The sequence below is a fragment of the Platichthys flesus genome, chromosome 24, assembly GCF_949316205.1.
Source record: "Platichthys flesus chromosome 24, fPlaFle2.1, whole genome shotgun sequence".
Taxonomy (NCBI): Eukaryota; Metazoa; Chordata; class Actinopteri; order Pleuronectiformes; family Pleuronectidae; genus Platichthys; species Platichthys flesus.
In genome coordinates, this window is record NC_084968.1 from 12,761,837 (window position 1) to 12,788,017 (window position 26,181).

A 26,181-nucleotide genomic window follows, 5' to 3' on the forward strand; every position below is an offset into this window, starting at 1 on the left:
TGTTTTTGTGATATCTGATGAATAATGAATCTGATTCATTGATTGTGAAAATAATACAGTTTGTATTTCCATTCAACCATCACTGTCTCATGTTGTGTGACACATTTCTGACGACACCACCAGGATTTTATTTACTACGAAATCTTTATTAAAAACAAGAGCAAAACTTCACAAAGATCGCTGGCAGTGGACGTCTCATTGGATTCATTATACAGGAGAAAAAAATGAAAAAACAAACAACCAAACAACATGAGGACTTTGAGCTCAGAAGCGATGCTCGGTGGTGACGTCAGCATCAACATCCTCGTACCCCAATTCTTCCTCATCCTCGCCAGGTGGGGGCGCTGTCGGGGAAACAGGCGGGGCCTTTTCTGCAGTGTTAATTTATTTGATTAATGATCACAAATCACCATGATATCCTTTTCTCAGATGAAGTATTCTGTGATTTGATTGATTTGATTCATTCATTGATTCATTAGTGAGCGTGTTACCTGTGGGCCTCTGTCGGCAAATGGACACCAGGAGCAGCGTGGAGAGGACGTATGGCGAGCTGACCACGATGTGGATGATGACTAACAAGGTGAGGGAGGGTTCCAAGAGGACGACTCCACCTGGAAAAGAAACAGGAATTCACTTGAAAGAAGTCAGAGTCTGCTTTGCAGTAATCGTGGAGAGGAGTCATAGTATCAAGGTCCTGTCCTTACACGCTCTCGACCAATCAGGAATCAGTCTCAGCAGTCGATCATGACATCTATATCCTTTTTGATATCATCAAATAACTAATTATAACCAAACTGATCAGAAACTTGACCACTTGAACAAACCTCAGTGTGATCAGAACTATCTCAAATGACAGAACCCATCTGTTAATAGGGTTTTTGGTAGTTTTACTATTGGTGAGGATGCCGCGCCTTGTTAAGCCTAATGAGACAAATTGTACTTTGTGCACATGGGCTATACAAATAAACAAAATGTGATTGATTGATGTCTCGTCTGCTAACCTGGTTGAGGTGGGGCCTGCCACTAGGGGGCGAGCCACACGTTTCTGACTCAAATCCACACTCACCTCTGACCTCCCGACCTGTGACAAACAGCCAGGCGGGTGGAGACTCTCCCCGGCCTCTGATGTCACACTTGTAGGCTCCTTCATCAGACTTGGAGACAAGGTGGATGGTCATGTGACCTGTGGGCGTCGTCCTGACAAAAGTGCCATCTTTATAGAAATCAGCCGAGAGGTTGAAGGGCGGCCTCTTAGTTTTACAGATCAGAGTGACGTTGTCCCCCTCCTCCACCGGGAGGACGGGACTCTGCAGGATCACTGGACCATCTGGAGACCAATGACACAGAGGCAAACATTAAAAAACAAATATCTCCTGGGAAAAAGTGGTGATACACGAGGAAGACACAGACGAAGATGTGAAGAGAGTTGGTGGTGATAAAGATCTGAGGGCGATGTAAGGTGATCACATGATGAATACGTGGCTTCCTGTTTCTGTCTGCTGCATCCGGCTGCTCAACCTCTCACCTGAATCATGAGCAGGATGTGATGCTGAGTCTGTGCAGAAAACCTCCTGCTGTGTTGTTCATGTGTGAAAGACAAACTCTGGGTCAATTCCTTCTTCAGTGGTGCAAGTTTTTTGTCGTGCTGATGTCGTGATAACCACAATAATGTGTCGGCCAATCAGAAGCTCCAGCATAACGTTTTTAAAACATAAAAATCGACACACAGACAAACTGTTTTTCATAACATCTGCACAATTGAATCAAAATATTTTTCACGATGTGTCAGTCTGGTTCTCTAGCTACTCTCACCGTAAACTGTGATGTTGATGGAGTTGCTCCTCTGCCGAGCAGGCGACTCACACCAGTAGATGGCGCTGTCCAGCTGCTTGACTGTTTGCACGATGCAGCCAGAGGACGTGGTCTTCCCCCAGTCGTCTCCACAGCTGGACAACTTCTTGGTTTCGTTAGTGAACCTCTTGATGGTCCAATCATGAAAGCTGCTGTCACTGCCGCAGTTCAGAGACAGGTTCTCGTACTCGCTCAGCTGAGACGAGTCTGGAGACGCCGACAGAGACGCCGGCTCCGAATCATCTGACAACACGAGAGACTTTCAATAAGTTCAAGTTCCTTCAGCTGCAGTTCAGCTATTACCCAGGAGTTTTAAAATGAGCCTACAAACAGAAAGATTCACCTTTCATCAGCAGCCAGGCGGGTGGAGACTCTCCCAGGCCTGTGATGTCACACTTGTAGGCTCCTTCATCAGACTTGGAGAAGTTGTGAATGGTCATGTGACCTGCGGCTATGGTCCCGATGCGGGCGCCATTTTTATAGAAAAAAGCCGGGGGGTTGTAGGCAGCATTCTTAGTTTTACAGAACAGAGTGACCATCTCTCCAGCCGCCACCGGGAGGACGGGACTCTGCAGGATCACTGGACCAGCTGGAGACAGTCAATGGTCCTCTTTATATACGGATTATTATACAATTATATATATATATATGCTGTATATCAACATATACAAAATGACGACTCTCTCACTCTGTCCCTCTCTCTATATATATGTTTGTGTGTGTATATATATAGTTATGATATATCTTACCAGTGACGGTGATGTTGAGAGCGTTGCTGCTTTGTCCGTGTTTTGATTGACACCAGTAAACTCCACTGGTTGGCTGTTTGACCGTCTTCATGTCACAGGTGGGGGTCGCCTGAGTCCCCCAGCCCTGCCAGCACTGGGACATCTGTAAACTGTGAAGACCTCACGTTACATCACAGGTCATTTAGCTTTTATCCAAAGCGTCTTTCAAAGTACTTTGTGACGGTGCATCTTGACCACGGACACCGCTACACCTTCAGCCATGAAGCTCACACCCCAACAAAGTGTCAACCAGTGTGTGAAGTTGTGTGTTGACTTTGAACTGACTCTTTCGTGGTGATTCTCCACACTGTCCAATCATCGGAGTCCTTGTGTTCACATTTCACTGTGACGTCCTTGTACTCAAAAGACTGAGACCTGTCAGGAGTGAGGGACGCCACGGCTGAGAGAAGAAGAAGAAGGAGAAGAAGAAGAAGAAGAAGAAGAAGAAGAAGAAGAAGAAGAAGAAGAAGAAGAAGAAGAAGAAGAAGAAGAAGAAGAAGAAGAATCATGTGAACACGTATGATAATACTGTGTTTTTAATATGTATTATTTGTATCTATGTGTGGTCACAGTTTACTGTGTGAACTGTTCTGTTGTTGTGACGTCTCCAGATCTGGGATTTCAACAAATGAAACTGCTTCACCATGGTAACACCAATGGTGATATTAAAAACAGGAAGTGATCAGATGAGTGACCATGTCCCCGGACTTCCTGACGCACACACAAATACACACACACGCACGCACATACATACACACACTGAGGCGGGAAACTTACCTCGATTGTCGGCAGACGTCCATGTGACAAACGTCACTAAAACAAGAGTTTTAACACATGTAAATTAATATTGGATTCAATTTTATTGTCATTACACAGAGTACAGGTACAGAGGCAACGAATCTGAATAAGGTGAGATTTGATTTACTACTAAAGTTAAATAAAAATAAATTGCAGTTCATGTATGTTTGACAGTTTCAGGTTTTAATTATCATTTTTAAGTAATATTTAATTGAAGTTTACTTACGGAGCAAGAGCAGCGTCGTCTTCATGCTGAACGGCTACACTGACACACTGAAAGAAACATGTCAAACCACAGGGGGTGTGTGTGTGGGGGGGGGGGGGGGGCTGAACGAAGGCCATAGGAGGAAATCTATAGCTCTTTTTTTATACGTGTGATGGAAAGTTGACCTGGTGAGACTTTCGACTTTCGGAAGTAAGGCGGAGAGAATCATATCTAATTTTCCATCACAGACATTAGTTCAGATTTTCATGTATTCACACGTCGTTACCTCGTTAAGTGACCTCAGCCGCTTTCACGTCTTTCTAAAGTTTAGTTTATAAATGTGAATCTGTTCATTATTTTCTGTTTTTGGCTCAGCAGATCTATGATTACCTCACATTTAACATGTGTTTGTATTGTGTAATATAGTCTATAATCTTCGTACATATAGGTTAATAAACTGATTTAGAAATATATACATAAAGTATAACATGATATATTGATATTTGAAGACATAAGTTTAGAACTAATGAAACAGTTTAATGTTTATATATGCATGTTTATGCAATGAAAATATCTTCATGGTAATTGTTTATATGGTATAATATGTTGTGGCAATTATTGTTATAATATTATACATATTGCACATTTTTATATATATATATGTGTGTTTAATTAACAACATGTATGTTTACTTATGTTTGTGTTATTCATAAAATTCTACACTGGTAAAAAGAGCAGGATTAGAAATACCACTGGTGGTCAAAATCAGAATACTTACACTGGGCTTTTCTTAAAAAGACTTTATTTATCACAGAGGATTCAAACATTAGAAGACTCAGTGCGGTGGTCACATTTCCTGTATGAACAGAATCGACCAATGTCTATTTCAGTTTCGGTTAGTTTGCATCAAACATGATGGAAATGGAAAGTTATTCAATTCACAAACAGAAAAAAGGTTGTGATCTACAGTGTAGAGACAGAACTACTTCCAGACGCAGCTCCTCAGAAGCTTTGTTTGTCTGTTTCACTCAGCATTTGAATAAATCGAGGACAAACTTTCTATGTTGATCGAATGTATGCTTGCATATGTGTAATTCATGAGCCCGTCAGTTAGGTGGAGCCTCCTCATTGGCTACCAGCACTTTAACCATCATGCTCCACATGATGAAGACCATGAGTCTCTGAACCATCGAGTCCATGGAACCAGAACCGACACGTGAACACGGTGGAGGGATTTTAATCTGGGTTGGACTCGGCGCTGTGACTCCTCTGATGGACACGTAGTTGTTTCGAAGACGCGAATGATTTGTCACAAAGGTCGCAGCCGTACGGTTTCTCCCCGGTGTGATCCCGCCTGTGGATCTTCAGATGATCTGCTCTGGTGAAACTGGCCCCACACTCATCGCAGCTGAACGGTCTCTCTCCGGTGTGAACACGTCTGTGTGTCTTCAGGACGTCCGACCTGCTGAACGCTGCCCCACACTGGTCGCAGCTGTACGGTCGGTCTCCGCTGTGAATGCGTTTGTGGCTTTTCAGATCCCCTGACCTGCTGAAGCTCTTCCCACACTGGTCGCAGCCGTACGGCCTCTCCCCGGTGTGGCTGCGTCGATGAGTTTGTAGCTGAGTTGAAGTCACGAAAGACTTCGTACAGAGATCGCAGTTGTACGGTTTCTCTCCGCTGTGGAGACGGCGGTGGTTTATCAGATGACCCAGCGCTGTGAAAGCTTTCCCACACTGGGTGCAGCTGTACAGCTTCTCCCCGCTGTGCCGGCGTTTATGACCTTTCAGAGCGGTGGGCGTGGTGAAGCACGCCCCACACTGCTCACAGCCGTACGGCCTCTCCCCGGTGTGGCTGCGCTCGTGGATCTTTAGACCATGTGACGTGCTGAACGCTGCCCCGCACTCGCCGCAGCTGTACGGCCGCTCCCCGGTGTGGACGCGCTGGTGGATCGTCAGGTAACTGGACCTGGTGAAGCTTTTACCGCACTGTTCACACATGTACGGTTTGTCCCCGGTGTGGATGCGTCTGTGAGTTTTAAGTCTGTTTGAGGTCAGAAAGGATTTCCCACACTCCTCACAGTGGTGCGGTTTCTCCCCGCTGTGAATCAGCTGATGGATCCTCGCCGTGCTCAAAGCCCTGAAGGTTTTCCCACACTCCTCACAGCTGTACGGTTTCTCTCCGGTGTGGACGTGTCGGTGCGTTTTTAAACAGCTGGAGTTGGTGAACGTGTCCTCACACTGGTCACAGCTGTACCGTCTCTCTCCACCGTGAGCCGTGCGGAGGTGGATCTTTAAACCACCGGAAGATGTGAACGTGTCCTCGCACTCGCCACAGCTGCTCTTCTCCTGTCTGATGTGACGGACAGTTGTGTGACTCTGTTCCTGTAGCAGCAAAAAGAGAGAGAGCGGGAGTTAGAGGACGAGTTGTAATTTACACACAACACACACACACACACAGTCACACACTCACCTCTTCAGTGGTCAACTGTTGAGCTAATGCTAATGCTAGCCAGCATGTGAGGCTTTTAGAAAACAACAACATCCTTGTTTACATTAAAGAGTCATTAAGAAGATAAGTGACACCTAAATCACAACGCAAGACGGTCATGTGATCATTGTGTCATTTAGCTCTAAAGCTAACTCTGCTAACGGTTGTGTTGTCCTGTTAAATAAAATAAACGAAATTCGCATATTTATTTATAATTTATTTATGTATTTTTGAATTATAGTAATTCACTGTTTAATGTTTAAAAATCAAAAAGAACTGATGACTTTGTAAAACTTTCAATTAATTTATTTACAATAACAGATTAATATGCAATTAAAGATTGTTATTGACAGTATATAAACGAAGACTTTGGTCACGTGACGGCTGAAACTTCGCTCGTCATGTGACTTAACATTTAATTTTCTAAAACTACTCGAGGGACGAACTGATCCGGATCACACTGTTCCCACGCAAACCACGTTGAACCCGGATCATCAGGACCTGGACACTGACCTCTAGACCGTGTTCAGGCTCAGTTCCCTGCTCCTGGTTCTCCTCCTCCAGCCCGGTCTGCTCGGTGAAACCCGGGTCCTGGTTCTCCTCCTCCTGCCCGGTCTGCTCGGTGAAACCCGGGTCCTGGTTCTCCTCCTCCAGCCCGGTCTGCTCGGTGAAACCCGGGTCCTGGTTCTCCACCTCCAGCCCGGTCTGCTCGGTGAAACCCGGGTCCTGGTTCTCCTCCTCCTGCCCGGTCTGCTCGGTGAAACCCGGGTCCTGGTTCTCCTCCTCCAGCCCGGTCTGCTCGGTCAAACCCGGGTCCTTCTTCTCCTCTTCCAGTCCGGTCTGCTCGGTGAAACCCTGGTCCTGGTTCTCCTCCTCCAGCCCGGTCTGCTCGGTGAAACCTTGGTCCTGGTTCTCCTCCTCCAGCCCGGTCTGCTCGGTGAAACCCTGGTCCTGGTTCTCCTCCTCCAGCCCAGTCTGCTCGTTGAAACCCGGGTCCTGGTTCTCCTCCTCCAGCCCGGTCTGCTCGGTGAAACCCGGGTCCTGGTTCTCCTCCTTGATCCCAGTCTGTTCAATTAAATCCGGGTACTGGTTCTCCTCCTTGATCACGATGTTGTAGGAGTCTGGTTCCTGATTCTCCTCCTCAGTCCATGTCTGGTCGGGGAATTCCGGGTCCTGGTTCTCCTCCTTCATCACAATCTCGTAGTGGTCTGGGTCTATGAAGTCCGGGTCCTGGTCCTCCTCCTTCATCCATGTCTTCTCGGGATCCGGGTCCATGAAACCCGGGTCCTGGTTCTCCTCCTTCATCCCGGCCTTGTCGCGGTCCTGGTCGCTGAAGTCCAGCTGGGTCCCGGGTCCAGGAGAACCGGACTCTTCTTCTTCTTCCCCGTTAACGCGTCACTTCTGTCACACTGTCCTCCATCTTGCTCTGCCCCCACCCCCGAGCTGCAAGAGGACCCGCCCCTTTGCTGCCTCTGATTGGTTAAACTAGATCATCTTGCTGAGCCCAAGCCAATCATCTCCCCTCATGCCCACACTGAACCAATCAGATGCAGGGTGGGGGCGGGTCTTCTACTTTATATGATAAACTATATAATTCAGTACAACAGTGTTTAGGAATCAATCAAAACAAGATCTAACTCAAATAGAACACTTATACTATATAATATATGTACAAACAGTATATGTACCAAACTGGACTGCAGTACATGTAGGGGGCGCTCACGAGGTTGTCTTTAATTAATTGGAGTGAATTGAAGCTAAATGGCTAAAGATATGTTCTTTTATTTGAATCATGGTCTGAAGTTTAAACACATTAAATGTTTTCACTAGTTTTCCGAAACAGTTTGGTTGTAGTTAATCTGTTGTTCCACAAGGTGGAGCCAGGTGGAGGTAAAAAGTAAGTTTTGGAATGAACTGACACAAACAGACAAACACACACACAGAGACACACACTCTCTCTCGCTCTTTCTCTGTCTCTGTCTCTGTCTCTCTCTCTTTCTCTCTCCCTCTCTCAACTCAAGCTGCTCTGTTTAATAGGCTTTGATAGGCTTATTAGGAGTTACTCTTCTGTGTGTGTGTGTGTGTGTGTATGTGAAAGTGAGAGAGACAGGACAGTATCATTCCTCATGTAATCTCTTTATCCCTGTCAGGGTGACAGAGGAGACTCTCCCACTGGTTCCTCCACACCTTCACTCCGTCCACCCCTCGCTTTTCTCTTCTTTTCTCTCCCGTGTTCTCAAGGATTTAAACCTCCCATGTGTGTGTGAGTGTGTGTGTTTGTGTGTTAATGTGTGTGTCTGTGTGTGTGTGAATGTGTGTGAGTGTAGAGGGTTTACTACTCTGTTTCCACAGCGATGAGTTTGATGGGGTGTTGGTCGATCTAGGCCACATAACCGAAGGCAACGGATTATCAGTTGACAGGTGAGTAAGGTGCTAATGTAGGGATGGTATGGGGCTAAATATTATACAAGGATGCATCGTTTATTATTATTATTATTATTAATTAATTAATACACAGTGGAGATAAATATATGAACTCGAATGTAAAAGTCCTTTGCTGTGGTAATTGATTACATTATTGAGTAAAGGTCTGTAGATCTCCATTTGTCCACCAGGTGGCGACACAGAAGATAATTTAAGGCTCTAAATTAGTGACATTTTTTATTGATTTGCTCAGCAGAATGTTTTCCCTTTCACTTGCATCACCTTGCCATTAGGTGGTGACATCATTCCCATTATGTGATCATAGATTATTTATTCAGGTCATTTCTATTGTTCAAAAGGAAGCACAGATTTTCAATGATGCGTGACACAAATATTCTGACGTCTTCATGACATCACTTAGGTCAGAAGGACAGTCAAAGCATCATGGGAGGTGTTTTTCTCAGTGTTTGACAGTTCGGTTGAAATCTGTAAAATCACATTTATTTCTCTCTCTGCAGGAAGAGGACACCGCCATGGCTAAAGTAGCTCCATCAGCCCCGTCCCCCACTTCTAGGTTAACCCCGCCCATTAACCATCTACAAGACATGGAGGAGGAGCCCGGTGGCGTCAGGGAGAACAACAGGTGAGTTGTCCTGGAATCAACAGATGCTGAGGTAGTTAGGGGATGTTCAGAGTGGGAATAAAAGTATTGAAGGGTTGGTTTCAGGGTCATTGATTCCAGAGTCAGTTCTGTGTCAGTGAGATTGTTCCAGCTTTTAAATTCTGTCAATTCAAAGTCGGGTTTTAATTTTCTCTTTGTTTCAGAGCTGCTCAAGGAGCCGGACCAGGAGTTCTATTCAACGTCAACAACAGCAACAACAATGAAGAGGAGTACGACACAAAGAAACACACACACACACACACACACACACACACACACACACACACACACACACACACAAACACACACATACATATATATAAATGATGTACAAGTATTTATACATTTATACTGTTGATCTCTGTGACTTGTTTCCTATTTTCTTCCAGAGACGAGAAGAAGAAAAGGAAGAAAACAAAGAAAGAGAGGAAGGAGAAGAAGGAGTACGTTTGGTCACAAGATGACGAGAAATTAAAAACTGTCTCAAGTCTGTGAAAGAGTCGATTTCAGAAACATTCTGAAACGTCTGTGTTTTGTTGAAGTTCAATCTTTGTGCCTGACGAAAGACGCACTGACGAAAACTATTCTACTAAACTGCAGGAGAACAACCGCAATCCAATCTTCTTCCACTGAATACAATTTTGTTTGTTGTCTTCTCTGCCAGGAAGGAGAGGACGGAGAAGAAAGAGAGGAAGGAGAAGAAAAGGAAAGACAAGGAGGAGAAGGAAAAAGAGAAAGAGAAAGAGATAGAGAAAGAGAAAGAGAAGGAAAAGGAGAAGAAGGCCAAAGAGGAGGCGTAGGTTTGGTTTATATGGATCGAGTGACATTTAGTTTGTATGGAAACTGGAATCTGGCTCTAGAATCGTCATAACCATTAATTGAGTTAATAATAACAGTGATAACTAATTAGTGTGTTTGTGTCCAGTCCCAAAGAGATCTCAGTGATTGACCCGGCGAGTAACACCTACTACTACTGGCTGTTTGTCATCACCATCCCTGTCATGTACAACTGGACCCTGATCATAGCCAGGTAACACACACTGCTGATTTGATCATTGTAGTGGTCCCCACAAGGTCAATGGATTATCATGGTTGGATCCCCACAGGGTCAGTGTTTTTCCTCCCAATAATGACAGTGGTACTCCAGGATGGTATACCTCAGTGAGCAACAAGATCAGGCAACCAGGTGTTTGTTCTTCTTTAAACACTAACTGATATTCTGTATGTGCATGTTGTGTGTGTGTGTTTGTGTGCATGTGTGTGTGTGTGTCTGTGTGTGTGTGTGTGTTTGTTTGTGTGTGGTTTCAGGGCGTGTTTTGAGGAGCTGCAGACAGACTACTTGTACTTCTGGTTCTTCCTGGACTTCATCGCTGACCTCACCTACTTCGCAGACATGATCTTCAGAACCAGAACCGGTCCGAGCTCACTCTCACAAACACACATATGATATGCGCATTGTAATAATATATATATATGATCCTGTGTGTGTATGATATTTCATCAATGCTACTTTCACTGGAACTAATAGATAAGAAGGTACTTTTTTGTGTGTAGGTTACCTGGAGCAGGGTCTACTGGTGAAGGAAGAGCAGAAGCTCCGTGATCGCTACAAGAACAGTTTCCAGTTCAGACTGGACCTGGTCTCCATGATTCCCACCGATGTTCTGTTCGCCGTCTTTGGCCTCGCCTACCCCGAGATCCGCCTTAATAAACTCTTGAGGTTCAACAGGTACACCGGCACGCACACAAACACACAAAAACACAGCAGAGGGCGATTCCACTGGTTGTTTCTATAGAAGTCTATGAGGAATCGACTCTACTTCTCCCTTTATAACGTCAGGAAACATTTTCCAAAGGAGTTTATGTCTCACTCTCAAGTTTAATTTCTTCTTTAATACAGCTGATGTTCATTTAGTAAATCATGATCCTCATAGAGTCAAGGGTCAAACTGGAGGCTTCAGAATGGTGGCTCACAAACAAATGGGTGACGTCACAGATTTGTTGGAATTATTTATTGTTTAAATTACTTAAATACACTTTTTGGTGTTTCAGGATGCTGGAGTTCTTCCAGAGGACAGAGACCAGGACCAACTACCCCAATGCGCTTCGAATATCCAACCTTGTCATGTACATCGTCATCATCATCCACTGGAATGCCTGCCTATACTACTCCTTCTCCAAGGCCATCGGTGAGTCTGCTGGTTTGAATCCTGCCTTTTCGGTAACTGAATAAAACCCTCTGATGTCTCGCCCTGCCTGCTCCTCCAGGTTTCGGTGCTGACAGGTTCGTTTATCCCGACCCAAAAGATCCTGAGTTCGGTCGTCTGGTGAGGAAATACGCCTACAGTATGTACTGGTCCACGCTGACGCTCACCACCATTGGAGAAACGCCGCCCCCAGTGGAGAACTCAGAGTACTTCTTTGTCGTTACTGACTTCCTGGTGAGTGTGGCTTAAGGAACTGAATATTATTTTTAGTTTAAGAATCTGAATTTAATATTCTATTCTATTCTATTCTTTTCCTCTAGGTGGGTGTGTTGATTTTTGCCACCATTGTCGGTAACGTCGGCTCGATGATCACCAACATGAACGCGGCCAGAGCCAATTTTCAGTCTCGCATTGACGCAATAAAACAGTACATGAGCTTCCGAAAGGTCAGTTGGTTAGCTAGCTGGCTGGTTGGTCAGTTTGTTGGCTGGCCGGCTGGCTGACTGGTTGGCTGACTAGCTAGTTGGCTAGTTGTTTGGTTGGTTTGCTGACTGGTTGGTTGGTTGGTTGGTTGGTTGGCCGATTTGTTTGTTGGTTACATAGATATTTTGCCGAGCAGTGAGGACAGTAGTTGTGTAAACAAATATTGTATACAAATGCTTTCCCGTCCCATCCAGGTAACGAAGGACCTGGAGAAGCGAGTGATCAAGTGGTTTGACTTCCTGTGGACCAACAAGAAGGCAGTGGATGAAAGGGAGGTGCTGAAGTACCTGCCTGACAAGCTGAGAGCAGAGATCGCCATCAACGTCCACCTGGACACCCTGAAGAAGGTCTGCACACACCTGATCATACTTCTCATTAAAACCTGACTTAAATGAAGCCCCAGAGTCCAGTGCCTCGTCTTTCCTGTCGTCCTGCAGGTTCGTATCTTTGCGGACTGCGAGGCCGGCCTGTTGGTGGAGCTGGTGCTGAAGCTGCAGCCTCAGGTCTACAGTCCAGGAGATTACATCTGTAAGAAGGGCGACATCGGCCGAGAGATGTACATCATCAAGGAGGGAAAACTCGCTGTTGTGGCCGACGACGGAATCAAACAGTTTGTCGTTCTGAGTGATGGAAGCTACTTTGGCGAGATCAGCATCCTGGCTATCAAAGGTCGACTTACTCAACCGCTCATAGTGATGAATTTGAAATTGAACCCTGATTATTGTAGCTTCATCTTTTGTGTTATGTATATTGCGCATGTTGATGTCACATGACAAAACATTTTGAATATATCATCATCAGCCCTGATATTGAGCCAATACAGAGCAGAGGAGGAGTTTTTTTCAGTGTCCCATTGTTTGCTTTAAACCGACTTTGCTCATCTTCAACAGGAAGTAAGGCAGGAAACAGGAGGACAGCAAACATCAAGAGCATCGGTTACTCCGACCTCTTCTGTCTTTCCAAAGACGACCTGATGGAGGCACTGAAGGAGTATCCGGATGCCAAGGCTCTGCTGGAGGAGAAAGGAAGGCAGATTCTGATGAAGGACGGACTGTTGGACTTGGAGGTACAGTCACATGATCTCATATGGAGAAGAAATCTGACCTGTTGAACTCAAAGTCATAACCGATCTTGTCCTGCAGGTGGCGGCGCAGGGCCCTGACCCCAAAGAGATTGAGGAGAAGGTGGAGAGGATGACGAGCACGCTGGACATCCTGCAGACGCGTTATGCCCGACTGCTTGCAGACCATGAAGCTACTCACAGCAAACTCAAACACAGAGTCACCCGGCTGGAGAGGAAGCTGCCGCCGCCATGAGCCGACCAACCAGGTGATGCTCCGCCCCCTCCAACAACTGAGTAGAGCGGACAAGAAGAGGAGGCAAAGGACCGGGATGTTTGATTTTAGAGACTGGCTCGGCCAGGAGGGTGGAGAGAAGGAGACTTAAAAACGAAAGGTTCCATAGAACTAAATTCAGTTTGTTCAAAGTAAAAACGTAAACATAAAAAATTTAATAACAGCAATATTAATACGATCAAAATTACATTTTATCCACAAGTTGAGGAAAAGAAAACAAACTGTGTCTCTGACTCATGTGTGAACTTTGTGAAGATGTCATGTTTACTCCGGAAACAAACTGTGGATCGGTCGAGTGACAGCGGACAACCGAGCTCTAGAATACATGAGAGAAAGAGAGAGAGAATACAAATATATTAATAAGCTGCTTTGTAGTGAACATTTAAATTACCATGCGTTACGTTTTAAATAAGAAGCAGGAAATATTTTTATAGTTTTAATTTTATAGCAGCATGAGTCTGTCTAACTTTTAAATTTTAGATAAAATCATGTAAATATAATGATGTGTTATAAACAACACATCCTCGTGTCAAGCATATGTAGATCAGCTGCCTTATAGCCAGTAGAGGTCAAAGGTCAGCAGAGGAGCTTGTCCATCCAGTTTGTTTTTCTTCACTACGAATGATGCATGTTGTTGAGATATGAAATATGAATCAGATTTATGTCAATGCGCTGAAATAAAGAGATTTTTTAAATAAAAACTGAACTGCTTCTTTGTTTTGTTTAGAAAACACAACAATTCAATTATTTTCATGTATCTACTTAATGTCTATTTATTTATAACAATTGTATAACATTGTACAAACAGGTGGAGTAGTTTAGTCTGATTCTTTTATTGAGTTGACATCCCTGGTGGTAAAGGCCCTTAGTTCTAATAATAATCATCGCTATAATTATCAATTATTAGACCATTCCATGAGATATGATCAGCTGTAAAAATGTTTTTTAAGAAGGAGAAAAACATTTAGAAAAATAAAATAATATTTTTATAACACAACAAAGTTTAAAAAATAAAACAAACTGACAAATCAGTTTAAAAGAAATTTTATCAGAAACAAAATAAAGAGAATGAAAAATGTTGCCATTGACACGTCCCTCTTCGTGTGTCGCTATGCGAGCTGGGACTTGTAGTTTCATATTCCACACGTATACTGGGTTCTGGATTTTCGAACTACAGCTACCGGCATCCACCGCGCGTCGCTGAGCATTTGACGTCACTGTCCCTGCAGCAGCTGAGGCTTGTTTCAGTCGCTTCATTCAAAGTCTCCATCCTCCTTTTCTCCTCCTCACTTTCTCTCCTCCTCCTCCTCCTCTTCCTCTCTCACTCCTCCAGCTTTGTTCACTTGTCGAGTCATCAGCCACGGTGCGCCGGATGTGACGTGTGCTTGCGCCTGCTTTTCACTCAACTTTATTGACAGCTAGCTTGTCGCAGCTAACCGGCTAACTTGTCTTGAGCTGACGTGACGGGGAGAAGCTCCGAGCTCAGGTGAGGAGGTGGATCCTCAGCATGCAAACAACACGTCGGTGAACTCTGCGTCTGTTACTGACGCGACTCACACGTGGACGTGTCTGATTTCCTATTGATGTAGTGAACTTACTGAACTAGAACTCTAATGATCAGTTTGTGAAGTTGTTCACTGAGCAGGAACCAGGTCTGACGTGAAGATCACCCTTCTCTGTCCCTGATCAGCTCGAGATCGAACCTACGACCAGCAGCTCCGTGGGTTCAGGAGGCTGCTACCATGGAGCCGGCCTGGCGTCAGCAGGGCCGGGGTCGAGGCCGCAGCCAGGAGCCCCAGGGTCAGAGGTCACGACCCCCGCAGGCAGAGAGGCCGGCAGCCGCTGCAGGAGCGTGGGCCCCGGGACGAGGGGGGAAGACGAAGAGCCCCGTGGCTCCTGAGCCTCCACAAGGTGAGGACCTGCTCCTTGTGATGTCACCGCTGATTATTGGTCTGTACTGATGTCTGTATCTTCTCCTCAGTGACCGCAGAGTCTGTTCAGTCCAAGTTCGAGGAGATCAAGAAGTCCAACCAGGCTGCTGCTCAGCGACTGGTGGAGAACCGCCTGAGCTCCTCCTCTGACGACGACGATGATGATGATGAAGGAGATGTTGACCATAAGGATGGAAAGAGGGGGAAGATCCTGGCGTCGACCTTCACCACCTACACTGACCAGACAGGTGAGGCCAGACTTCAGTGATGATCTCAGCTAAACCCCACCAGATATATTATTACACATACAGAAGCTGTGTAACAAATGTGGCTCATACTTCGGCTTACTACTCACTGATGCTCACAAATACTCCATTACTCACCAACGCTCTCCTGTGTGTTGCGTCCAGGTGGCGATGGCTCAGGTCTTCTCAGGACGGGTCAGTACGTCAGTGACCTGTTTCAATCCGGAGCTCTCACCTGCCTCATCTGCATCGGCTCCGTCAAGAGGACGCAGGCGGTTGGTTTCATATCTGTTGATCTGCTGATCGTTTGATGTACAAAATGTTAAATAGAGTTTAAAATGCTACAGTACCCGTGAGTCTTTTCTGTTAAAGTCTCTGAACTGATCCAGAATCAGAAAATCTAACCCTGTCCATCTGTGTGTGTGTCCAGGTGTGGAGCTGCTCCAGCTGTTTCTCCCTCTTCCACCTGCCCTGTATTCAGAAATGGGCCAGAGACTCTGCCTTTCTCGTCTCCTCCGTCACTGATGAAGACTTCGGTCAGAAGAAGCATCCCTGGCCCTGGTGAGGCAGACGCACCTCGCTTAGACGTCTAACCTCAGAAAACACGGAAACTGTTTGGGAAGAAAAATAATCTCTAATCTGTCGTGATGTTTCCTCCACAGTCCAAAGTGTCGAGCTGAATATCCCCCCAGCGCCACGCCCAACAGGTCTGAATGACTCCTGGATGCATCTTTGATTCAGGACATGTGCACATCTGCGTTTAACACTGTGTAACTGTGTTGTGTTCAGGTACATGTGTTACTGTGGGAAGCTGCAGGATCCTCCAGCTGACCCCTGGTTGGTTCCTCACTCCTGTGGCTCCGTCTGTCAGAAGGATCTTAAACCCGCCTGTGGACACACCTGCCTGCTGCTCTGTCATCCTGGTAAACACACACTCACACAGAACTGTCCAGATGCGACCTCTGACTCTGTGCATGATTTGTGTGATTTCAAAAGTGTCAGTTTGTGTGTTAGTAGTACAGTATTAGCACTTTTTCTTGTGACAGTAATATAACCTGTCCAGTATTAGCAGTACAACAGATCTGTGACCTCTGACCTGGCTGCAGACCAAGGAGCATTATGGATCTGACTGTGTTTTCAGGTCCGTGCCCTCCCTGTCCCAAGATGGTGCCAGTTTCCTGTATGTGTTGCAAATCAAAGCCCCTCCCCCGTCGCTGTAGCAACAAGGTGGGTATTAAAAGTGAACAGATGAAGTGTTGTGTGTTGAAACTGTGTCACACACGTGTCGTCATGTTCATCGTGTGTTTCTCTCTCAGGCCTGGTCCTGTCAGAAGCAGTGTGGCAGGTTACTGCCCTGTAAACAACACAACTGTACACAGCCCTGTCACACAGGTACACACAAACTCACTCACCTGTACACAGCCGTCTCACACACAATGCATAATCAACTACTAAGTGTGTGTTTGTTATAAAAAACAGGACATTAACTGTTTGTGTGTGTTTGTGTGTGTCAGAATGTTCTCCATGTCCTAGAGTCAGTGTTCAGAAGTGTATGTGTGGTAGAGAGAAGGCAGAGAGGCCCTGTGCCAGCCCTGAGTGGAACTGTCAGCAGGTAAGACTTTAAATACTGTTAATACTTTAATACTATACTTTTATACATTATACAAACGTCTGACATCATGAATAATAATAATGATACAGGTAATTGTAACAGAATTAACTTGATTTGTTTCAAACCTCTCATACATACAACAGTTTTTTAAACATTGTTTTTTACTGTGTTCCGCTCTGGACCTGTGAGACAGGACCATGTGACAAGACTTCACCTTTTCTCTCTCTCTCTCTCTCTCTCTCTCTCTCTCTCTCTCTCTCTCTCTCTCTCTCTCTCTCTCTCTCTCTCTGCTCCAGGTATGTGGTTCTGTCCTCTCCTGTGGGAATCACACCTGTGAGCTCTTGTGTCACGACCGAGTCTGTCCTCCATGTCCCCGCTCAGTCAGCAGATGCTGTCCCTGCGGCAAGACCAGTAAGGGGCCACACACATACACACCCTTACCCATTTGTATACACGTATATAGAGCACGCACACACATACAGAGTAAAGGAAGGGCATGCATGTGAAGAAACCACACACTAGTTGTCACAGGTCACTTTTGGAGACTTAGTCAGAATTGTGTCTGTTAATAACTGCCCTCTTTTCTTTGTGTGTGTAGAGTCGTCTCTGCCATGCACAGAGGAAGTGGCGCTGTGCGGCGACACATGTGACCGCCGCCTGTCGTGTGGAAAACACACGTGTGCTATGAGGTGTCACCGAGGGAGCTGCGAGACCTGCAGACAGGTCACACACACACTGAAAGACACACACACACACTGATATAACGGTATACACTATATAACAAACTCTGTGCATGTGTCTATCAGGAGGTGGAGAAGGAGTGCAGGTGTGGCAAATACAGGAAGTTGATGCCGTGTCATAAAGAATATCTGTGCGACTCCAAATGTCCCAAAACCAGAAGCTGCCAGCGACACCAGTGTAGGAGAAAGGTGAGCACACAGCCGCTGCTGATCAATATCCAATTGTAATCTAAGGAAATAGCTCCCACATCAATATCCATATCACATTGCTGATCAATATCAAACAGCTATTGTGTTCAGTCTGTGGGCCACAGCTCCTCCTGCTGGTTGGAGGAGCAAAGAGACTTAAAAACGTGAGCGTCTCCTCACTGAAACGTCTGTGCTTTGGTTTTGATTTGACCGTTCTCCGCTTTTGTGCAAACGCTCAGTGTGACGGGGGTGGGGTCTCGTTTCCGTGAGCGCTCCTGCTGTGTAAATGTCAGAGAGATGTCATCTCATCTGATAGGAGAAGGTTGACGGATGAGACGGGGGGGACGTTTATTCCTGGGTCCGTTATCAGGAAGCGTGGGGCAGATAACATACTGCTTCGGGTTTTAACCTTTAAAATGTCACAGACTGAACTCAAACTGTTCATCCTCTTAATACTCAGTTTCCCATGATGCCCTGTGTTTCAGTGTTGCCCCGGTAACTGCCCCCCATGTGACCTGAGCTGTGGGCGAACTCTGGGATGTCGAAACCACAAGTGTCCCTCTGTGTGTCACCAAGGTAACGATGCGTTCACATGAAACACAGGTTTAATTTTTTTTTGTGGTTTTATGAACAAATATTTAACTAATGGATGTGAACACAGCTTCAAATGAAACTTTATTCACTGTCACATACAATAACAAACATGCTGTAGAGTATTATCAGTTCTAATGAACTTTACCATGCATTCTCTCTCTCTCTCTCTCTCTCTCTCTCTCCCTGTATCTGTCTCTCTCTCTGTCTCTGTCTCTCTCATGCACACACGTCACATCACATAAGTGTTTGTTGAACTAGTTGTGATTTGTTGAAAGTCACAGCTGGACGAAGGTCGAAGGTCAACCTCAGGAACATTCTGCCCCACAACACCTCCTGTTGAGAGTGTGTGTGTGTGTGTGTGTTTGTGTATTCGTTGACATTTCCTACAGCTGAACACAACTTGTCCTGTGTTAGGGAAAACTTTGACCTCCGCTTCCTGTCAGCCAACGTTAACCCCTGTAACAAAGACAAGTGTGTGTGTGTGTGTGTGTGTGTGTGTGTGTGTGTGTGTGTGTGTGTGTGTGTGTGTGTTGTTGGTAGAATAACAGATAACTTCCTGCATCTATTGTTTCATGATTGGATGATAAAAGATAACTTATGCTCCCATTTGCCTTGTTATTGGCTGAATAGATTAAAGTCAATTTATTCGTAATTCTGCGTGCTGATTGGCTCCTCTGACATTTCACGAGGGACAAGCTAGAAGGTCGCAGCGCCGGCGGCGCATCAACACACAGAACAGATAACATTGTGTATGTGTGTGTGTGTGTGTGGTGTTTATTTGACAGACTTCAACAGAACACAGATATTCTCTCTACAGCATCATCTATTTAATGTTTATTATTGAATTCTTTAATCGTTATTTAATTTTATTGATTCATTATTTGACCTGCGACATCTTGTGGTCGGAGGTATGGTGTTTTCAGGTTGTCTGTTCATCTTTCCCATTTTTTGATTTATAAGACTGAAAATGTTTTTTCTGTGATAGTAACAGTTTGAAACTCTAATTAATTGAGTTATAAAGTTCTAAATAGAAGCACAAAGCCTGTTCTAATCAAGAAAGCCTTTTTAAACACTGTCTGAGCAGTTAGACGCCTGATGTACCTGATCGTCCTCACAGTGAATAAACCTGACTGAAGTGTGTGTCTGTGTGTAATCTGTCTGTCAGGGAGCTGTTATCCGTGTCCAGAGTCGGTGGAGGTCCCGTGCTCGTGTTCCTTAACGGTTCTGGTCGTCCCCTGTGGTCGAGAGAGGAGCACCAAACCCCCCCGCTGCAAGGAGCTCTGCGGGTAAGGACACACACACCAGAACTAAAGGTGGCAACGTCAGAGTCTACTTTGACTTTTCTATTTGCTCCATGTCCCATCTGCTTACATGGAGGAGGCGTGGTTAAAGACCCATACTGCAACCAGACAGATTATTTAGCTTCACTTGTGTAATGTCATCCAAACTTTTTAGTTATGCCTCTGATCTTCTGAGAAAATACGGACATTATGAACATATAGCTGTGACAGTAAGTACTAGTAAGGAACAGTAAGCTGTGGTGCGTCTGATTCTCTCAACTGGTCACATCGTCTTGGCAGTAGTCCTTCGTCCTGTCACCACCCGACCAGAGAGACCCACCGCTGCCACATCGGGACCTGCCCCCCCTGCAGGCAGCCCTGCCTGCTGCCGCTGCCCAGGTGCAGCCACACCTGTCCGCAGCCCTGCCATGACATGGTGCTGGTCAAGTCCCAGCAGGTGAGCAGCCGTCTTAAAGGAACAGTTCCACATTTTCCTTAGTGATGCCAGCCAGTTAGCGTAGCTTAGCATGAATACTGGGAGCAGGGGAAAGAGCTAGTGGACTGGGTCAGCCTACATTTGCTCAGCCACTGTTCTTTAGTACAGATCAGACTTAATATAGCTGTGTGTGTGTGTGTGTGTGTGTTCAGGTGAAGTTAGCAGGTCCATGGGAGCAGCCTTCTGAACCTGCGTTTGTGAAGAAAGCTCTGCCCTGTCCGCCATGTCAAGTCCCAATACCAACGTAAGTCAAACACACGCGTGAACGTCATTGTGAATAATTCCTGCTTTTTTTCTTTGCTTCTGTAACGGCGACACCTACTGGCCGGAGGTATAATGTTTTCAGTTTGTTAGTCTGTCTGTTCCATTCTTGTAAACGCTATCTCAAAAACGCCTTGAAAGAATCTCTTAAAATTTGGTACAAAGGTCACAGCGACGTCTTTATTGTGAATGCAACATGGAGAGGGACATAAAACCACAGGGAGGTGATTTGAGTTTCGAAACTGAAGAAAATTCCAGTCAATAACACACAATATACACACTATTACACACACTAAACAATTTAAATACAACAGATTTGAGAGTTCTTAGAAACTCAGAATGATAAATTGAAGTTTGTTTTTTGTCCTGTGGTTCCCTGACTACACTGCTACACAACACACACAGACATACATACACACACACTCACTAATCACACCCACGCTCACTAATCACTCACACACTAATCACAAACACATTCCAGGGTGCTTTGGCTCTGTCATGGATCATTAAAGCTGAGATTAAAAAACACTGCACGCTGTGTGTGAGAAATTAGTTGTTGTTCAACATGAACATGAAAATTGTGTCACTGTTTGTCTTTTTGACTTATCAACGACTTGTCTCATAACACATTTAAAAAATCGTCTATACAAACATCCCTGCAGCTGTGGTATGTCCACACGTGTTCCTGAAATGTCCTGGAGGTTCTGGACATGAGAACACAAATATCTGAGTCAGTTGCTCTGGACATTTTCTGGAACATGTCAATGTGAGAATGCAGCAGGAAAATGTCTAGAAAATTCACCTCTCACTCGCCTTTACTGAACATTTCCATAAATTCACGCCCTTAAAACTCTCTGTTGTGTTTCAGGTCCTGTTTTGGGAAACATGAGGTAAGAACCAGTCTCCTCTTCCTCTTCATCTCACACGTTAACAAACACGCTGTAACGAATCCCACGTTCTGTTTCAATAAAACATCACGTATCTGACATTGCTTGATTCATCACTTCCTCCCATTATCTGCATTGACTGTCTGCCCTCCCCTGATGTTTTCATTCCATCTTCCGAACATCGTCCTCCTCTTCCTCCTTTGCTCCATCCCTCTTTCTCTTCATCCGTCTTGACTCATGTATTTAAGTACTTTGTATTCGACGCACTCGTTCACCTTCAGACGAGGTTAGACGTGATTCTAAAATGTCTCTCTCTCTCTCTCTCTTGCTCTCTCTCTCTATCGTTCTCTCTCCCCAATCAGGTCAGTCCGGTGCCTTGTCATCGTCGGGGTCCTTTCTCCTGTAAAAGACTTTGCGAACGACCTTTGACCTGTGGCAACCACGACTGCAGCAAGGAGTGTCATGTAGTTACCGAGCGCAACAAGGTGATGACCTGGTTTTGGTTTAACTTGATGACAAGGCAGTTTTTTAGGGTTGGAGTTTGCTCGCTGTATGGAAGATGGCTGCTTCTCATATCCTGCATCTGATTGTTGCATAAGTTCATGGTCCTCAGAAGTTAACACGATGCACGATAATGTAGTGAGTCATTGAAATGGTCAGTGGGCCTGAAATCAGGAACAACTGAAAAAGCTGCCGTTTTCACTCTGTCTGATTTAGACGTCCGACTTTCTACCTTTGAATGTGTCACCTTTCCAGTCTTGGTCTAAACATTAACATCCACTCGATTGATCACTCACTCTCTCTCTCCCTACGCAGTGTGAGGTGTGTGACGAGGACTGTTTGAAACCCCGTCCCCCGGGCTGTCCCCACCCCTGCACACGCCGCTGTCATCCAGGCGACTGCCCTCCCTGTGGGCAGATGATCCGCCAGCGCTGCCACTGCAAGATCAGCCTGCTCTACGTGGAGTGCATGTCAGTACCAACTCACACAAACATCTGTAATCAGACCAATGATGTGGAGGGTTGGGGTCGACTGCTCCTACGTGTGCGACTTCTACAGTTTATTATTTCACATGTGAACCTGCAACACCAACTTCTGTTAACAGTCAGTGGTGATGGAGTGTTTGTGATGGAGTGCGGCCGTTTGCAATCGCTGCATCATGTCCTGTTGATCTCATGGTTAACGAGGCTGCACGGAAAACTTTGATAAACAGGTTTTATGTCTCTGCAGGAAGTTGATGTCGGCCGATGAGAAGACGAAGGTGGAGCTGAGCTCCTGCAACAACCAGTGTCCTAAAGAGGTACACACACACACACAATCACACACACTTTAAACACTACTGACTGGTCCAGATCCCAAAGTCTGAGCGTGCATCAGGGAAACTACACTTAGTCACTGACATTGTTCCCCATGTTCCAACAAAAGTTTAAAAAGTGACAACTGTAACACACACACACACACACACACACACACACACTCTTGTTTCACCCTCTCCATCTATGGAGACCTCAGTCTAGGGCCCATTGCATCATGGAACTTGTTTATCAGACTTTGGAAGTGGCGTCACCTGCCACCCATTAGATAGTGTGAGTGTGTGTGCGTGTGTGCGTGTGTGTGTGTGTGTGTGGGCTGATAGTGTTGAAGTCACTGTTTCCTCAGTCATTCCTTCTTCACAGTTTTCCTCTTCTCTTCTTATTTCTTTTGTTCGTCTCTGATCAATAATCAGTTTTGTCTCTGCAGCTGAAACTCAAACCATCAGTTTGCTCCAATAATCAATTCATCTCTGTGGCGCCAGACGACACGACACACACACACACACACACACACACACACACACACACACACACACAGTCTCCCTTAACGGGTGTGCTTCACTTTCACCAGGGAATGATTTCCACACACTCACAAAGAACACACTGTTGGGTTTGAAGTGTGTGTTACTGCTTGTCTGTGTCTGGGGTTCTGTCAGAGGTCTGTTTTCATAGTCTGCTGTAACTTAAACTCCAAAAAGTCTGACACACACACACACACACACACACACACACACACACACAGTTGGAATAACAAACACGTGCAGTGGCTGTAGCACTGACATTTTTACACACACGCACATTTTACTTTTTTCTGATGACGAATCCATATATTTGGAAAATTAAGATTTGTATTTATTTTCAATGTTGTTAAAATGTGCTCCAGCTCCGTCAGGCTCCACCCCCTGCTCCTCCAAATATGGTGACTTCTGGTTAAAAATCAAATTTAAAGTTTAAACTTGAAGAAAACATTTCAGTTTCTTCAGGAGTTGAATGTTTGAGACGCAGCAGGTTTGTTTCCTCAGCGTCTGATGGTCTCTCTGCCTCAGTGAACCAGAAATAAACTAATTCGCCTGTGCTTGTGTGTGTCTGTGCGTGTGTGTGTGTGTTTGCAGCTGAAGTGTGGTCATCGCTGTAAGCAGGTGTGTCATCCAGGTGTGTGTGCGGAGAAATGTCAGCAGAAGGTGAAGCTGCGGTGCCCCTGCAAGAGGATCAAGAAGGTAAACACAAACACAAACACACACACCTTAAACCTAACTATTAAACCTTTTGTCTTCTGCTTTATCTGCTCGGCCTCATTAACACGTTATTTGTGTGTCTGTGTGTGTGAATCTGTGTGTGTCTGTGTGAGTGTAGGAGCTCCTGTGTTCTCTGTCGACTCAGTGTGATGTTCAGTGTGACGACAACTGCAAAGATCAGCAGATGAGAGTCAGCCAGGTACACACGCATACACACACACACACCTGTACCGTCACTAAGTGAGTCTCACCTTAACACACATTGATGTTTCCTTTTGTGTGCATTTCTGTCTATCTGTATGTGTGTGTCTGTGTGTGTGTAGCTGAAGGAGGCGGAGCAGAGAGTGGCTCAGGAGGAGGAGCAGAGGAAGCTTCAGGTCAGTTCTGTCACTCACACAATTTTGAATAAAACTTTTATCGATAGATTTTCGGTATTCAGCCTGGTGGCGGTTGACATGTGTCGTGTTGTGTGTTCGTGTTGCGTGTTCAGGAGGAGCTCGAGGCGTTTGAGAAGCGCCAGCAGCGAGGAGGTCGGCGGAGTAAGAAGCGGGGGAGGAGAGAGGAGGTGGACGACGAGGAGGGGAGGAAGGGGAGGTGGTGGAGGAGGTGCGCCGCCATCGTCCTCGTCCCAGTGGGCGGAGCTTTGCTGTCCGCCGCCGCCTACTACCTCCTCACCACGGCGTGAGCTGACACATGGCTGCCTCTCTCCGAACTTTCTCTTTTCATTCTTTTGTCTCATCTTCTTGTTTTTCTGTCGTCTTTTACTCTTTGTTTGATTCTTCTATCTTTTATTGAACAGTTTTTTTGAATATTGATTATAATCCCTGACGTGAACAGCCATAATAAGGGCTGAAATTTAAGGTCATGTCAAATTTTTAGTAATCTGATTATTTTTTCCATTATTAATTGAGCAGAAAGTAAATGAGGAAAATGTGTTTTTATGAATTTAATAATTCCTCGTCGTACATTAAGTTACACATCAGTTTGAGAACAATTCACTGATTTTGAGGAAAAGCTGAAGAAGGAGAAATCAACATAAAAAATCTTAAAGCAACATCGGAACATTTTGCTTATATTATACATCACAGATTACCTTTTATTCAATATTATTGATGTTTTCATCTTATGTATGTTAAAAACCTGTCATCGATTTCCTCACGGATGTGGAGAAATCAAGTTTCTTGATTTGTTAAGTGCTCGTCAAAATTCTATTTGATGTGAAGACGTTTCCGTTAATAACGTCAGAAACTTAAACGCGTCTTTTTCTTTGGTGCTGAAACATTTGACAGATGGAACGTTTAAATATAATTTTTCTTTTTGTCTTTTTGTTTTTCGTTTAAATAAAATGTATAAATCTGTTATAGTTTGGTGATTTTACGATCTCTGTCCCGCAGCTGAGAGTTAAAGTTCAACTTCTTTAATTACGTTACTACGCGATGATAATGAGATTTGTTTACAGGAGTGAACAGACAGGGGGCGCTGTTCCTCCAGAGCTAACACATAAAAGACAATGGACTGATGCAAACCGCAGAGTTATTTAACATACTGTTTTCTGAAGTAAGAATAATTCTGTAGGAACAAGCTGAGAAACCCCACCTCACATGTCATTCATGATTTGACTCAATAAAACTTTCTTGAATCCATTTCTTTGTCTTTTAATTATTATTAATTTTAGGCGTTTTTAAGAGAAGGTGAAGAGCTGGAGCTGTTTGAGTGAGAGCGACACACATCTCTACTAAAGAGAAGAACAAACGTGAAACATTTACAGGAAAAAGGTTTTTCATGGAGACAAAGCGAGGAACATGTCCTGAAGATGTTTTCTCACTGAGCATCTGAGGTGACCAACACACAAACACACACCCACACACTCAAAAGACACACACACACATCTCACACACACACAGCTTGATGTTACTGCTTCATCACACGCAACCTGGAGAGTGTTTGTGTCTGAGAGAGAGAGTGTGTCTGTTTCTTTTAGGAGAGGGTTTAAGTGTGTGTGTAAGAGTGTGTGTTTCTTTTCAGATTGTGAGGGTGTGTGTGTATGTGGTAAAGCGACGTTGGCGGTGACGCTGTAGAGAGAGAGAGAGAGAGGTGGGGGCGGAGTCAGCGTTTCTCGTGCTCGGTTAATTACCGGA

The 26,181-nt window shown here is 45.1% G+C and overlaps 4 protein-coding genes across 4 annotated transcripts; 2 read left to right on the forward strand and 2 right to left on the reverse strand.

Annotated features, from left to right (window-relative positions):
• Positions 1-37: 37 nt before the first annotated feature.
• On the reverse strand, positions 38-3,695 carry LOC133949635 (sialoadhesin-like). Its single transcript, XM_062383567.1, has 9 exons — positions 3,664-3,695; positions 3,417-3,452; positions 2,925-3,039; positions 2,601-2,749; positions 2,195-2,440; positions 1,813-2,094; positions 1,067-1,327; positions 492-611; positions 38-371 (listed from the first exon to the last, which is right to left on the reverse strand). Exons 1-9 carry the CDS (start codon positions 3,686-3,688, stop codon positions 265-267), a joined length of 1,341 nt encoding a protein of 446 aa, XP_062239551.1. The 5' UTR covers positions 3,689-3,695; the 3' UTR covers positions 38-264.
• A 738-nt stretch (positions 3,696-4,433) lies between these two features.
• On the reverse strand, positions 4,434-7,560 carry LOC133949621 (zinc finger protein ZFP2-like). Its single transcript, XM_062383553.1, has 2 exons — positions 6,644-7,560; positions 4,434-6,024 (listed from the first exon to the last, which is right to left on the reverse strand). Exons 1-2 carry the CDS (start codon positions 7,433-7,435, stop codon positions 4,879-4,881), a joined length of 1,938 nt encoding a protein of 645 aa, XP_062239537.1. The 5' UTR covers positions 7,436-7,560; the 3' UTR covers positions 4,434-4,878.
• An 807-nt stretch (positions 7,561-8,367) lies between these two features.
• Positions 8,368-13,955, forward strand: cnga1b (cyclic nucleotide gated channel subunit alpha 1b). The gene is made up of 15 exons (XM_062383554.1): positions 8,368-8,551; positions 9,073-9,197; positions 9,380-9,445; positions 9,605-9,658; positions 9,880-10,011; positions 10,141-10,245; positions 10,524-10,630; positions 10,770-10,944; positions 11,268-11,404; positions 11,484-11,656; positions 11,743-11,868; positions 12,100-12,252; positions 12,343-12,574; positions 12,796-12,971; positions 13,048-13,955. Exons 2-15 carry the CDS (start codon positions 9,088-9,090, stop codon positions 13,219-13,221), a joined length of 1,920 nt encoding a protein of 639 aa, XP_062239538.1. The 5' UTR covers positions 8,368-8,551; positions 9,073-9,087; the 3' UTR covers positions 13,222-13,955.
• A 534-nt stretch (positions 13,956-14,489) lies between these two features.
• nfxl1 (nuclear transcription factor, X-box binding-like 1) lies at positions 14,490-25,686 on the forward strand. Its single transcript, XM_062383532.1, has 25 exons — positions 14,490-14,746; positions 14,951-15,171; positions 15,242-15,439; positions 15,602-15,711; positions 15,867-15,997; positions 16,099-16,143; positions 16,226-16,359; positions 16,578-16,663; positions 16,753-16,828; positions 16,951-17,048; positions 17,345-17,459; positions 17,647-17,771; positions 17,855-17,977; positions 18,463-18,553; positions 19,737-19,857; positions 20,152-20,308; positions 20,500-20,591; positions 21,477-21,498; positions 21,858-21,980; positions 22,312-22,466; positions 22,726-22,795; positions 23,921-24,025; positions 24,162-24,242; positions 24,367-24,420; positions 24,534-25,686. The coding sequence occupies exons 2-25, from the start codon at positions 15,003-15,005 to the stop codon at positions 24,726-24,728; spliced, it is 2,676 nt and encodes an 891-aa protein (XP_062239516.1). The 5' UTR covers positions 14,490-14,746; positions 14,951-15,002; the 3' UTR covers positions 24,729-25,686.
• The last annotated feature ends 495 nt before the right edge of the window (positions 25,687-26,181 follow it).

Excerpts from the sequence above, each read along its gene's own strand:
- LOC133949635 (XM_062383567.1), bottom strand. The coding sequence starts at position 3,688 with ATGAAGACGACGCTGCTCTTGCTCC. Across the intron at positions 3,040-3,416 it reads GACGTCTGCCGACAATCGAG|CCGTGGCGTCCCTCACTCCT; the intron begins GTAAGTTTCCCG and ends TTCTTCTCTCAG. Across the intron at positions 1,328-1,812 it reads CATCAACATCACAGTTTACG|ATGGTCCAGTGATCCTGCAG; the intron begins GTGAGAGTAGCT and ends ATTGGTCTCCAG.
- LOC133949621 (XM_062383553.1), bottom strand. The coding sequence starts at position 7,435 with ATGAAGGAGGAGAACCAGGACCCGGGTTTCATGGACCCGGATCCCGAG. Across the intron at positions 6,025-6,643 it reads AGCCTGAACACGGTCTAGAG|GAACAGAGTCACACAACTGT; the intron begins GTCAGTGTCCAG and ends TTGCTGCTACAG.
- cnga1b (XM_062383554.1), top strand. The coding sequence starts at position 9,088 with ATGGCTAAAGTAGCTCCATCAGCCCCGTCCCCCACTTCTAGGTTAACC. Across the intron at positions 10,012-10,140 it reads AAGAAGGCCAAAGAGGAGGC|TCCCAAAGAGATCTCAGTGA; the intron begins GTAGGTTTGGTT and ends GTTTGTGTCCAG. Across the intron at positions 11,869-12,099 it reads AGTACATGAGCTTCCGAAAG|GTAACGAAGGACCTGGAGAA; the intron begins GTCAGTTGGTTA and ends CGTCCCATCCAG.
- nfxl1 (XM_062383532.1), top strand. The coding sequence starts at position 15,003 with ATGGAGCCGGCCTGGCGTCAGCAGGGCCGGGGTCGAGGCCGCAGCCAG. Across the intron at positions 15,712-15,866 it reads CCGTCAAGAGGACGCAGGCG|GTGTGGAGCTGCTCCAGCTG; the intron begins GTTGGTTTCATA and ends GTGTGTGTCCAG. Across the intron at positions 21,981-22,311 it reads TAGTTACCGAGCGCAACAAG|TGTGAGGTGTGTGACGAGGA; the intron begins GTGATGACCTGG and ends CTCCCTACGCAG.